General features: G+C 41.3%; 2 protein-coding genes across 4 annotated transcripts in view; one reads left to right on the top strand and one right to left on the bottom strand.

The window, feature by feature from the left end:
* The window catches only part of ddx31 (DEAD (Asp-Glu-Ala-Asp) box polypeptide 31), a 26,242-nt gene extending 17,534 nt beyond the window's left edge, over positions 1-8,708 (top strand). For 2 of the 3 annotated variants that reach the window (XM_055011317.1, XM_055011318.1), the window contains exon 21: positions 7,083-7,766. In XM_055011317.1, coding sequence (XP_054867292.1) covers positions 7,083-7,218 — 136 coding nt within the window. In that variant the 3' untranslated portion in view covers positions 7,219-7,766. Of the gene's footprint in view, positions 1-7,082; positions 7,767-7,798 lie in introns of those variants that run through there. The other variant, XM_055011319.1, reaches the window with a different exon arrangement.
* On the bottom strand, positions 8,634-13,825 carry barhl1a (BarH-like homeobox 1a). Its single transcript, XM_035950494.2, has 3 exons — positions 13,472-13,825; positions 12,374-12,629; positions 8,634-8,867 (listed from the first exon to the last, which is right to left on the bottom strand). Exons 1-3 carry the CDS (start codon positions 13,818-13,820, stop codon positions 8,675-8,677), a joined length of 798 nt encoding a protein of 265 aa, XP_035806387.1. The 5' UTR covers positions 13,821-13,825; the 3' UTR covers positions 8,634-8,674.

The following is a 13,825-nucleotide window of genomic DNA, read 5'->3' as shown; positions in this document are numbered from 1 at the left end:
TTTCTCGTCATTTTGGGTCTGATAAATTAATTAATTCTGGTAAAAACTGACACTAGATCAGTTCTACATCCTTCCAGGAGTCTCAGTCTGAAGAATAAATCTGGTTTCTGGCCTGTTCCTTTAGAATCTGCGGTGAGTTCATAAACGCACAAACATCATTAATGTGATGTTTACACTCCTCAGTGTGTTGTTATTGTGATCAGCTGTTCACCGTGGGCCTGTCAGGACACGCACACACACACACACACACACACACACACACACACACACACACACACACACACACACACACACACACACACACACACACACACACACACACACACACACACACAGGTCAGCAGAGACATCATTAGGTGTGTGTCATCCTCTGGGTGTCGGTCAGTTTGTGACGATGCGTGCAGGTGTTGTTTGTTAATCAGACGACAGAGAACCAACGTTCCGGCAGTAGAACCTCATGAGGCTGAAACATCCTGAGAACGATCCGAATGTTTGGATCAAAGAGGAGGAACTTCAGGAAACATGGCCTGCAGTTCGACCTGAAGCTCTCTGGATGTTCTGGTCTCAGCCGGAGAACCAGAACCAGGAGGAGGTTCTGGTTTCACAGGTTCTGGTTTCATAGGTTCTGGACGAGATGTTTGGATATTTTTGAAGTGATTCCTGTAGACCAGGGGTGTCCAACATGAGGCCCATGGGCCAAAAGCGGTCCTCCAGAGGGTCCAATCCGGTCCTCAAAGTGTAAAAATTCCAGAGAAGACATTAACTGCAGATTGTAAATTAGTAAAACTATAAATTGGACTTCCGGTTATGGCCGTGAGCTAGACAGTCACGTTAAAGTTCGCTCCGCCACAATCCTGACAAAAAAATCTGAATTTAATGATAGCCCTTTACAGAAGAGTGTGTAGATTAAAATAAGACGAGATGATGCCTTCCTCTGGTAAAATGAACAAGTATAAAGGAAAAATATCGACGCAAGCGAAGTTAACTGATTTCAGGACTCAGAACATGGAGCACAAAGCTAGCACAGAGGCTAACCTTGATACAGCGACTGGCACTGGGTCGAAGGCTTCCGACCCGACTGGTAACGAGTTTGTCGATGCTAAAGAGGAAATACTGACAGAAATACGTAGCTTAAAGTCTGAGTTTTCGACAAAGTTGGATGGCATCCTGAATGTTGATGAAGAAGTAAAGAAAGAACTAGTGGACTGCACAGAGAGAATAACTGAAACGGAGACGCGCATATCAACAGTGGAAGACGAGCATGCTAAGTTACGTGAGGCACTCCAGACATTGGGAAAAACAAACAAAACTCTGGAAAGTAAAGCTGTTGACATGGAAACGAGGGCTCGGCTGAACAACGTAAGGCTGGTGAACATGCCTGAGGGAGCGGAGGGCTTGGATCCGTGTGCGTTTCTGGAGGGATGGCTGCTGGACGCGCTGGACCTGGGTCCTCTGAGATGCCCGCTACAGCTAGAGAGGGCGCATCGCGTTGGACCAAGAAGAGCTACCGATGAATCCCCGAGCACTTTGATAATACAAAAACTTAAATGTCTGAAAAGGTAGAACTTAAATTCACCTCTTGGAATTGTAGGGGTTTACAGAAAATAAAAGAAATTAAGCAAGTGATTAGTAAAATGATAGACAGATTCAAAAATTGTTTTTTTTACAGGAGACTCATACTTTAAATGAAGACAATATTAAAGTTGCTAGATGATGGAAAGGGAACATTTATTTAGCATCATTTACATCACAAGCTAGGGGAGTTATGACTCTTATTCATGAATCAGTTCCATTTCGGGTCTGTAACATCATTAGAGATAAATTCGGGAGATATCTCATCATTCAGGGATCTTTGCTTTCTTTAGACCTGAATCTGGTTAACATCTACGGTCCGAATTCAGATGAGCCTGGATTTTTTGCTAATCTGTTTCTTACACTTGCATCCGTCCCAGGAGAGTATATAATTGCAGGGGACTGGAATTGTACACTCGACCCAGGAAAGGACAGATCCACAGGTACTGACCAGACCCACAATAAAAGTAGGACTACTATTCACCATTTCATCAAAGAGTTACATCTTGTAGACATCTAGAGATATTTGAAACCTAATGATGTTGCTTTTTCCTGCCACTCAACTCCGTTTCAGACATACTCACGTATTGACTATTTTTTGGTGTCAGAAACGATAATTTCCAAAATTCAAAACTGCTATTATGACAGTATATTAATATCGGATCATGGACCGTGCTGTCTGATCTATGTGGATTAAAACCTCGTAAAAGACCCACCTAGATGGAGGTTTAGTCAAAAATGGATGCTAGATGAAAAGTTTATAAATTATTTGGGGAAAGAAGTTGACAATTATTTTAGAGAAAACGCAGCACAACAGCTGGTACTAAATGGGATGCTTTCAAAGCCTTTTTAAGAGGTCACATTATTAGCTATACTTCATCTAAATCTAGGAAATCGTGCCTAACGAGAGAGCAGTTAGAACACAAAATACAAACTCTTCAAAAAGAAGTCTTTAGAAACAGATCCCTGGAAAAAGAAAAAGAACTATCACTCTTAAGGGCAGAATATAATAAATTAAGTACAGATCGAGCTGCCTCTGATATGCTCAGACTCCAACAAACATTTTTCGATCAAGGCAAAAAGTCTGGAAAACTTTTAGCCTGGCAGATCAAACAGCTAGAAGTAAGGAAAATGATACCTCTAATCAAAAATAAAAATGGAGACGCAATAACAGACCCTACTGAAATAAAGAAGGAATTCAGACAGTACTATGAGAAATTATATGAATCCCAAATAACATATGACCTGAGGGCCGAAAATAGGTTCTTGGACAAACTGAGGATTCCTACCGTACCAGAGGAGTTTGAGGAAAAGTTAGAGGGCAATCTTAATGAAGAGGAAATAAGTAAAGCTACTGATAGCATGAAATCTGGTAAAATGTCAGGACCAGATGGACTCCCAATAGACATATACAAGAAATTTAAAGCCAAGTTATTGAAACTACTGATGGAAATGCATTTGGAAGCATTTTATAATGGCAGTTTGCCAAAATCAATGACAGGTGCACTAATAACATTGCTACCAAAACCTGGGAAGCCCAATGATAGATGTAAAAACATGAGGTCTATAAGTTTGTTGAATTCTGATCTCAAAATTTTGTGCAAAATCTTGGCAGGAAGATTACAGCAGACTTTACCTAGTATTGTGCATAGAGATCAAAATGGGTTCATTCTAGGACGGCAAGGATGTCACAATGTTAGAAGGGTCTATAATGTTATCCAAAACTCCTACAGTATCTTAGACGGAGCCCTGTTCTCATTGGATGCCAAAAAGGCATTTGATAAGGTGGAGTGGCCTTATCTTTTTAATGTATTGAAAAGATTTGGATATGGCACTAATTTCTTAAAATGGATTAAATTATTGTCTTCAAACCCTACAGCAGAAATTTTAACAAATATAAATGTATCACAACCAATCACAATCAACAGAGGATGTCGACAGGGATGCCCCCTATCACCGTTACTGTTTACTTTAGCTATCGAGCCATTGGCAATAGCTGTACGCACAAACCAAGAAATGGCTGGAATGAAGATCTGCCATGCAGAACATAAGATAGCACTCTTTGCAGATGATGTAATTCTGTTTATTACACATCTCAATAAATCTATCCCTGTGCTGTTGGAGTTGATAAAAGCATTTAGTGACATCTCGGGATACACGATTAATAATGACAAATCTTCCATTATGCTACTTGATGATAAAGAGAGGGAAAACCTATCTAGAGAAGCTTCCCAATTTAAAGTGGTAGAACAGGTCACTTATCTGGGCATAGAAATTACAACCAACCTAGCCTCAATTACTAAGGTAAATTATGAACCCCTACTGGAAGAAATCACTGAATTAATCAATAGATGGATGCCCCTGCCATTGTCATTGATTGGCAGAAGCAATGTTATTAAAATGACCATCCTCCCAAAGATATTGTATATATTTCAGAATGTACCACTCCCACCACCCAGTGATTTTTTTAACAAAATCCAAAAATTATTTGTAGGATTTCTATGGAGAAAGAAAAGAGCCAGAATTCGATTAACTTTATTACATTTACCTTACAAGAAAGGGGGTTTAAAGTGCCCAAACATAACTTTGTATTACTGGGGAGCACAGTTACGGTCTATTAAATTCTGTTTTGCAACAAAAGATGTCCCACAGTGGAAAGAAATGGAGTCAGGATGTTTAAGTTTGCCTTTGCCCTCATATTTATACTCGGACACATTAAGAAATCTAATGAAACGGACTGCCAATCCAATGGTTAAAAACATGGTTAAGATCTGGTTTGAAGTGAAGAAGTTTATTAGGGAACCTGAGGTACTATCTCAATATAGTCCAATCTGGGGAAACCATCGTTTTACACCAGGGAAAGCAGATGCTGTATTTCGACAATGGGCATTAAAAGGGTTAAAAAATATTACAGATTTGTATTTGCCCGGGTCAGACAGCATGATGTCCTTTGAAGAAATAAAACGTACATATGATATAGACAAAAAATACTTTTTCAAATTTCTTCAGCTTAGAAGCTTTATCAGAACCAGCCAAAACAATGTTTTAACCAGGCCCCCGGTGTCTAACCTGGAAAAAATTATGTCGAAAAATAACTTAAATAAAAGGGCTACATCAGAACTATATAATCTATTGGTGTCCAGTTTAACTGAAACGTCAGATAAAAAACGGAAAGAATGGAGGGAAGATCTAAAAATGGACCTAACATTAGAAGACTGGGAACTGACTTGCACCAAAGCCCACACTCAATCAATAAATACCCGATTCAAACTGCTACAATACAACTGGTTAATGAGAACATATATTACGCCAGTTAAATTAAATAAGTTCAACAGCAACATTCCAGATTTGTGTGTAAAATGTAATGAGGCAAAGGGAACTCTATGCCATTGTATGTGGGATTGCCCAAAGGTTAAAAAATTCTGGGGGGAGGTTAAACAAACAATAGAAAATATTATTTCTAAAACTGTATCAATGAATCCTGCCCACTTTATTTTGGGACTTTATCCAAAATGACATAACTATACCAGGAGAGAGCGTATAGTCATAGATTCAAGCCTCCTGCGTGCAAAAAAATTACTTGCACTCTTTTGGGAAAAAATCTTGCACCTTGCATACCAAGATTAGTAGACTGGGTGAGGCAGATGTTACTAACCTTTCCTCTAGAGACAGTGACATATGTACGAAAAGGGAGACAAGATTTGTTTGAGAAAGAGGTGGAATAAACAGTTGTGATGTAAACCCCGTGGAACTACCAGAATGAGAGGAATGATAAGATTATCTGCTGTTCTGTATGAAGTACTGTATTTACGCAGTACATGTCTGAGAAGATTTATGTTATTCCTTTTTTCCTTTTTATTTTCACTTATTTTCTTTAAGTTTTTCTCTTTCTCTTTTTTTTGCTTTATATATAAAAACCAGTTTAATATGCAAATGCCACACTATGGCTAAAAATATTTGCATAACTGAGTAAGACTTGAAATGTATACTGCAATGCATATATGTACCTGCATACAAAAACTGTCAATAAATATATTGTTTTAAAAAAACTATAAATTTAAAATAATTTCTAGATCATGACAAGCTGTTAGCATCAGAAAGTAAAATATTAGATTGTTCATTGTTCTTTTGTTGCTTTGTTTCTCATTTTTGTAATATTTTGTCTTGTTTGTGTTATTTTTTGGTGTGTTTTTGTCGTTTTGTGTCTTTTTTATCTCGCTTGTATTGTTTGTTCATTTTTTTGTTGCTTCATGACTTTTTGTCTCATTTTTTGTCTCATTTTGTTTGTTTTGTCATTTTTTTTCCATTTTATCTCGCTTGTGTTTTTGTCTTTTTTATCGTTTTGTGTTTTGCTGTATTCGCTGTTTTGTGTGTCATTTTTGTCACTTTGTGTTTTTTATCTCACTTGTGTTGTCCAATTTTTTGTTGCTTTTAAATTTTTTTGTCAAATTTTTTGCATCTTTTGTTTTGTTTTGTGTCGTTTGTCTCATTTTTGTGTCACTTTGTTTCGCATTTTTGTCATGTTTTGTTTCCTTTTTGTAATATTTTGTCTTTTTTTCTTTTTTTGTCATTTTTTTGGTTGTTTTGATCATAAATCATTGTTCTGTCATTTTATTTTGCGCTTTTGTTCTTTTGTGTCTTATTTTTGTAACAGTTTGTCTCGTTTTTGTTGTTTTTTTGTCTGGCTTCTGTCATCTTGTGTTTTTGTTGTTTTGTTTCTGGTTTTTGTTGTTTTGTGTTTCCTTTTTGTCTCGTTTGTGGTTTTGTCTTATATTTGTCATTTTGTATTTTGCTTTATTCGCTGTTTTGTGTATTTTTTTTGTCCGTTTTGTGTCTTTTATTGTTTTGTTTCATGTTGTTTGCCTATTTTTTTGTTGTTTCGTCTGTCTTGTTTTTCAAAAATTTTGTCTTCTTTTTGTTGTTTTTTGTCTGTTGTCATTTTGTTCATACAGTAAAATCTTCCATTGTTCAGATCCAGAGGGTTGTTTATCGGTTGTTCTACTGTGGTTTTATTGTGATTCTGCTGTGGTTCTACTGGACAGACTGTGCTGGATGTGGAACCTGGACTAAGATGAGTTTGACTCTGTCGCCGTAGAATAAAGATTTAACTGAAATACGAGGATTTGAACTCAGATTTGGTTCACTTTCCTGAGGATCCGATCATTCTTTGTGTTCTCAGTTTGGTTCTATTTTTATGGTTCCGAGGACGAAACCAGACGTTGTCATGGAAACGACATAAATATAATGAAATAATTAATAGATTAATGTGAATTTTTCATAATATTAATAAAAACTGCAGTCAGAAGAACTTTTATTCAACCTGCTTTTAGATTTTTAATAGAACTGAGAACAGACATCAGACAACAACAGAGTTCTAAGGCTGGAGAACGTTTGGAGAACCTGGTCTTCTGTCTCTGTGAGAACACAGAGAACACTTTAATTCTTCAGCAGACAGAGAACCAGCTGATCTACACTAACAGAACCAACACAGACGTTCTCGTTCTCCACAGGTTCTCCGCTGCTCAGATGGATCTCCGACTGCTTCGCTCCGAGTTCTCCAGCGGGTTGGAGGAACGCCGGCCAGACAAGAACAAGAACAAGAACAAGAAGAAGAAGGAGAACGTTCTGCAGAAACACCAGAACTGACTGAGAACCTGAAAACACAAAGAACCACAACAGAGAACCTGATATACAAACAGCTTCCTGTTTCAGGATGTTTCACAATAAAACAGTTTTCTGTAAAATAAAAGTCGATTTTTACTCAAACCTGCAGCAGCTGATTACAGACCAGCTAGGAGCTCTCTGATTGGTCTCTGAGATGTCCTGTTCTCCTCTCTGATTGGTCCAGGGCTCTTAGTGATGACCAGGAGTCAACATGGACGCTGACATATACTTTGTGTCCTTGTGTTGTTTTGTGTGTCTTTGTGTCCTGAAATAACACAACTTCCTGCCCTGTGAGTTCTACTGTGGTTGTGTTACGTTGTGTGTAGTTATGTTGTTGTGTAGTTATATAGTTGTGTAGTGTAGTTGTTGTGTTGTTGTGTTACGTTGTGTTGTGTAGTTGTATAGTGTATCTGTGTAGTTGTGTAGGGTAGCTGTGTAGTTGTGTTGCATTATGTTGTGTTGTGTATTATGTAGTTGTGTTATTGTGTAACGTTGAACTGAGTTTTTAAAGCTGCAGCTTTTTAACAGCATGAATATTTCAGCGCCTTTAATTTTTCATCAGCTGATTCTGGAGCAGACGGAGGCAGCGGATTGGACGACGGGCGGCTGGAGGAACAACCAATCGGGCGTCGGTTTGATCATCGATGAATCAGTGATCGGCGTGCTGCCTCCTCACGCTTTTATTCTGAAAATCTGTGACGACGCCGATTCTCAAAACAAGTCGAAGCAACACAAAGAAAACAGCAGATTATTAATAATTCATCAGATAAAAACTCCACAAGCAGGATCTGGTCAGAACCAGCAGGATCCGGGTCGCAACCAGCAGGATCCGGGTCGGAATCAGCTGGTCCAGTTAAAACCTGCCAGAACAAAACTAAGACTTTCATCTTCATTCAGCCTCACAGAACCACAAAGAAACATTCACACAGATCCTTTATTGGAAACCTCACCAACAGAAAGAAACAGGTCCAGAGGTTCAGGTCCAGATGTTCAGATCCAGAGGTTCAGGTCCAGATGTTCAGATCCAGAGGTTCAGGTCAAGTCCTGCAGTAGGTTAACTGAACTCTGTTTATCTCCTGTATTTCTAAAGAAAACTGCAGCTTCCATTCAGTTTCTGTCCTCAGAGCCGACAACAAGCTGCAGGAACCAGTCCTCCCATCAGTCCTCCCATTCCCCCATCAGTCCTCCCAGTCCTCCCATCAGTCCTCCCAGTCATCCCAGTCCTCCCAGTCCCCCCATCAGTCCTCCCAGTCCCTCCATCAGTCCTCCCAATCATCCCAGTGCCCCCATCAGTACTCCCAGTCCTCCCATCAGTCCTTCCAGTCCCCCTATCAGTCCTCCCAGTCCCCCTCATCGCTTGTCCCATTCCCCCAACTCCCCCCATCAATCCCCCCATCAGTCCCACCAGTCCTCCCAGTCTTCCCAGTAGCTGCTGCTGTCAGCGAGGGTTGGTGTGGGTGAGGAGGCGGGGCACCAGGGGCGGGGCATTGTGGTGGTGGGCGTGGCCTCGGTAAAGGTAGAGGTCCAGGGTGGGCGGGGCCGGAGGGTACAGGAAGTGTGGCTGCAGAAACATCCTGCCGGCTTCAGCCAGAAGATCGAGACCAGCAGCGGCCTGACGCTTCCACTTAGTCCTGGAGTAAACAGGAAGTAGACAGAGGTAAACAGGAAGTAGACAGGAGGTCAACAGGAAGTTGGCAGAGTAAACAGGAAGTAGACAGAATAAACAAAACAGACAGGAGGTCAACAGGAAGTAGACAGGAGCTAAACAAGAAGTAGACAGGAGGTAAACAGGAAGTAGACAGGAGGTAAACAGGAAGTAGACAGGAGGTAAACAGGAAGTAGACAATAGGTAAACAGGAAGTACACAGGGTAAACAGAAAGTACACAGGAGGTAAACAGGAAGTAGACAGGAGGTAAACAGGAAGTCAACAGGAAGTAGACAGGAGGTAAACAGGAAGTCAACAGGAAGTAGACAGGAGGTAAACAGGAAGTCAACAGGAAGTAGACAGAGATAAACAGGAAGTAGACAGAGGCAAACAGGAAGTACACAGGAGGTAGACAGGAGGTAAACAGGAAGTAGACAGGAGGTAAACAGGAAGTCAACAGGAAGTAGACAGGAGGTAAACAGGAAGTAGACAGAAGTAAACAGGAAGTAGACAGGAGGTAAACAGGAAGTAGACAGGAGGTAAACAGGAAGTACACAGAAGTAAACTGAAAGTAGACAGGAGGTAAACAGGAAGTACACAGAAGTAAACTGAAAGTAGACAGGAGGTAAACAGGAAGTAGACAGAGGTAAACAGGAAGTCAACAGAAAGTAGACTGGAGGTAAACAGGAAGTAGACAGGAGGTAAACAGGAAGTAGACAGAAGTAAACAGGAAGTAGACAGGAGGTAAACAGGAAGTAGGCAGGAGGTAAACAGGAAGTACACAGAAGTAAACTGAAAGTAGACAGGAGGTAAACAGGAAGTAGACAGAGGTAAACAGGAAGTAGACAGGAGGTAAACAGGAAGTACACAGAAGTAAACTGAAAGTAGACAGGAGGTAAACAGGAAGTAGACAGGTAAACAGGAAGTACACAGAAGTAAACTGAAAGTAGACAGGAGGTAAACAGGAAGTAGACAGAGGTAAACAGGAAGTCAACAGAAAGTAGACTGGAGGTAAACAGGAAGTAGACAGGAGGTAAACAGGAAGTAGACAGAAGTAAACAGGAAGTAGACAGGAGGTAAACAGGAAGTAGGCAGGAGGTAAACAGGAAGTACACAGAAGTAAACTGAAAGTAGACAGGAGGTAAACAGGAAGTAGACAGAGGTAAACAGGAAGTAGACAGGAGGTAAACAGGAAGTACACAGAAGTAAACTGAAAGTAGACAGGAGGTAAACAGGAAGTAGACAGAGGTAAACAGGAAGTCAACAGGAAGTAGACTGGAGGTAAACAAGAAGTAGATAGGAGGTAAACAGGAAGTAGAAAGGAGGTAAACAGGAAGTACACAGAAGTAAACTGAAAGTAGACAGGAGGTAAACAGGAAGTAAACAGGTAAACAGGAAGTAGACAGATAAACAGGAATTACACAGGAGGTAGACAGGAGGTAAACAGGAAGTAGACCGGAGGTAAACAGGAAGTAGACTGGAGGTAAACAGGAAGTAGACAGAAGTAAACAGGAAGTACACAGGAGGTAAACAGGAAGTAGAAAGGAAGTAACCAGAGTTAACAGGAAATAGACAGGAGGTAAACAGGAAGTTGACAGGAGGTAAACAGGAAGTAGACAGGAAGTAAACAGGAGGTAAACAGGAAGTAGACAGGAAGTAACCAGAGTTAACAGGAAGTAGCCTCTGATGAATGAGTGGAGGTGAAACATGTAGAACATGCTGTCGGTCAGTCGGGGTAAAAGAGAATTATTATTTTTTTATTTCCACCCATCAGAGATCAGTGAGTACATCCCATAATATCAGCCTGCTGTTTTCTTCACTGTGAATCTAACAGAGGAAATCTGAGAGTTTTAAAATCTTGTCTGTAAGTCAAAGTTTCCTCTAAAAACTTCAAACTCAGATGATGATGATGACGACGTTTTCGTCCAATCACAGCTCAGGATTCTCTGAACAATAAAAATAAACGTATAAATAATAAACGGTTCTCCACTAAAAGCTCCAGATTTGTTTCTGCATTAATTATTGATTATTAATTACAGACACGCTGCTGAATTATTGATCACCATGTTTATTATTAATCAGAGCCTCAGTGCTGCTGGATGGACGGATGGGTTACCAAAATAAAACTCACTTCAGTCTGCTAGACGGGTTACCAAAATAAAACTCACTTTAGTCTTTCACTTGTCCTGTTCAGGTTCAGATCTGGTTGGTTGACCTGCGGTTCTAGGTTTGTTGTGGTTCTAGATTGCCTGCAGTTCTAGCTTACCTAAGGTTCTAGGTTATCTGTGGTTCTAGATTACCTGTGGTTCTAGGTTCCCTGTGGTTCTAGGTTACATGTAGTTCTAGGTTCTCTCTGATTCTAGGTTCTCTCTGGTTCTAGGTTCCCTGTAGTTCTAGATTCTCTCTGGTTCTAGGTTCCCCGTGGTTCTAGATTCTCCATGGTTCGAGATTACCTGTGGTTCTAGATTCCCCGTGGTTCTAGGTTCCCTGCTGTTCAAGGCTACCTGTTGTTCTAGGTTCCCTCTGGTTCTAGTTTCTGTGCGGTTCTAGGTTCCCTGTGGTTCTAAGTTCTCTCTGGTTCTAGGTTCCTTCTGGTTCTAGGTTCCCCGTGGTTCTAGGTTGCCTGTAGTCCCAGGTTCCCCGTGGTTCTAGATTCCCTGTGGTTCTAGGTTCCCTGTGGTTCTAGTTTCCCTCTGGTTCTAGGTTCCCTTTGGTTCTCGGTTCTCTCTGGTTCTAGGGTCCCCATGGTTTTAGGTTCTTTCTGGTTCTAGGTTACCTGTGGTTTTAGGTTCCCTCTGGTTCTAGGTTCCCTGTGGTTCTCGGTTCTCTCTGGTTCTAGGGTCCCTATGGTTCTAGGTTCTTTCTGGTTCTAGGTTCCCTTTGGTTCTCGGTTCTCTCTGGTTCTAGGGTCCCCATGGTTTTAGGTTCTTTCTGGTTCTAGGTTACCTGTGGTTTTAGGTTCCCTCTGGTTCTCAGTTCTCTCTGGTTCTAGGTTCCCCGTGGTTCTAGGTTTCCCTTGGTTGTGGTTCTAGGTTCCTTCTGGTTCTAGGTTCCCTGTGGTTCTAGGTTCCCTGTGGTTCTAGGTTCCTTCTGGTTCTAGGTTCCCTCTGGTTCTAGGTTCCCTGTGGTTCTAGGTTCCCCTTGGTTCTGGTTCTAGGTTCCCTCTGGTACTAGGCTAACCGCGGTTTTAAGTTCCCTCTGGTTCTAGGTTCGCTGTGGTTCTAGCCTACCTGCGGTTCTGGGTTCCCTGTGGTTCTAGGTTCCCTCTTGTTCTAGGTTATCTGCGGTTCTAGGTTCCCAGTGATTCTAGGATCCCTGTGGTTCTAGGTTGTCTCTGGTTCTAGGTTCCCTGTGGTTCTAGGTTCCCCGTGGTTCTAGGTTCTCTCTGGTTCTAGGTTCCCTGTGGTTCTAGGTTCCCCGTGATCCTAGGTTCCTTTTGGTTCTGGTCCTAGGTTCCTTCTGGTTCTAGATTACCCGTGGTTCCAGCCTACCTGCGGTTCTGGTACCAGGTCTTGACCTGCGTGTCGCTCAGCTGCAGGGCGGCTGCCAGCTCCATGCGGTCCTGGACGTTCAGGTACTTCTGCTTCTGGAAGCTTCTCTCCAGTCTGGACAGCTGCTGGTCGCTGAAGGCGGTTCGGGCCTTCCGGGGCTTCTTCAGTCGAACCGGGTCAGCACCGCCGAGCGCTGAGTGATTGCCAGGCGAACATGACGTCACATCGGTGCGCTCAGCTGATTGGTCTGATAGAGCTGTGTTCAATACATTTATTTATTTATTTATTATTAATGCTGCAGCTAAAAACTTTTCAGTTAAATATTTTCAGATCAACACACAGAAATAAAAACACCTTAAATGAGGTTCTGATCAGAGTGAAGCTGCTCCAATCCAATTAACTGATAGTATATCCAGTCAATCTGATCAATCACTAATTAACTGATATCTCCAGTCATCTGATCGATACATCTGATATTATTTCCCTCAATAATCAGCTGATTGTTCAATAGATATATCAAAACTATATTTCCTCATTCTTTTTGTTTATTCGTTTTATTTCATCAGTTTTTATCTTGAATATTTAATCAGAGAAGTAAATCTGCTTTAATGATCTCAGATTGTTCTGATGATCAATAATTCAAGAAGAGCTCAGACATCTTTGTCCTTCAGTGGATTCTTCATAAAAAGCATCAAAGCAGCAGAAAGGAGAAATAAACAGAGAAAGGAAGGATTTATTTCATCCTGATCAATTTTAGAATGAGTTATTTGGCACTAACATGAAAATATGAATGATTAGAATGAATAAATCAATTAAACAATCAATAAATAAAAAAAACAATAACTGATCAGAACTCAACGGTCTCATTTTCCATCAAAACTTTCACTTGTTCGTTAACTGTTAAAATAAAAGCATTAAAATAGAAAATAGTTCAGATCTGACGTTTGGTTCTGAAGTTTAGCAGAAATTTTATCTGATTTACAACAAAATGTTCCTTTATTTCAGTCCTTCTGGACATTTTACACATTTAAAATCAGTCTTCTTCATATTTAACACTTTATTAAATCAGTTTTCTTTGTTCTAACTCTTTATTCTTACCTCTGGTCTCGCTGTCAGAAGAAGCGCTGCTCTGACTTTCCTCCGCTCCGGACGGGAACGGTTCGACTTCCATCTCCGGCTGACCCGGGTCAGAATAGACCTGACCCGGGTCAGAACAGGAACGACAATCCGCCAAGATGTCCCGGATCAGGAAGGAGGAGATGACGGAGCGGGGCTGCAGCGGAGCCTCCAGCCGGGCAGCGGACTCCCTCCGCGGGGAAGACGGCTCCGAGCCGCCGCTGCCCGCCGGGCTGAGCTCCGGAGGAGGCGGCCGAGAGAGGAGCGCTGCGGGCGGCTTGAGGGAGAGCAGAGAGTCGATGCAGAAGTAGCCGGAAGCGGAGACCTCCATCTCCG

This window comes from Amphiprion ocellaris, chromosome 6, assembly GCF_022539595.1.
Source record: "Amphiprion ocellaris isolate individual 3 ecotype Okinawa chromosome 6, ASM2253959v1, whole genome shotgun sequence".
Classification (NCBI taxonomy): Eukaryota; Metazoa; Chordata; class Actinopteri; family Pomacentridae; genus Amphiprion; species Amphiprion ocellaris.
This window is presented reverse-complemented; position numbering and strand designations above follow the sequence as displayed.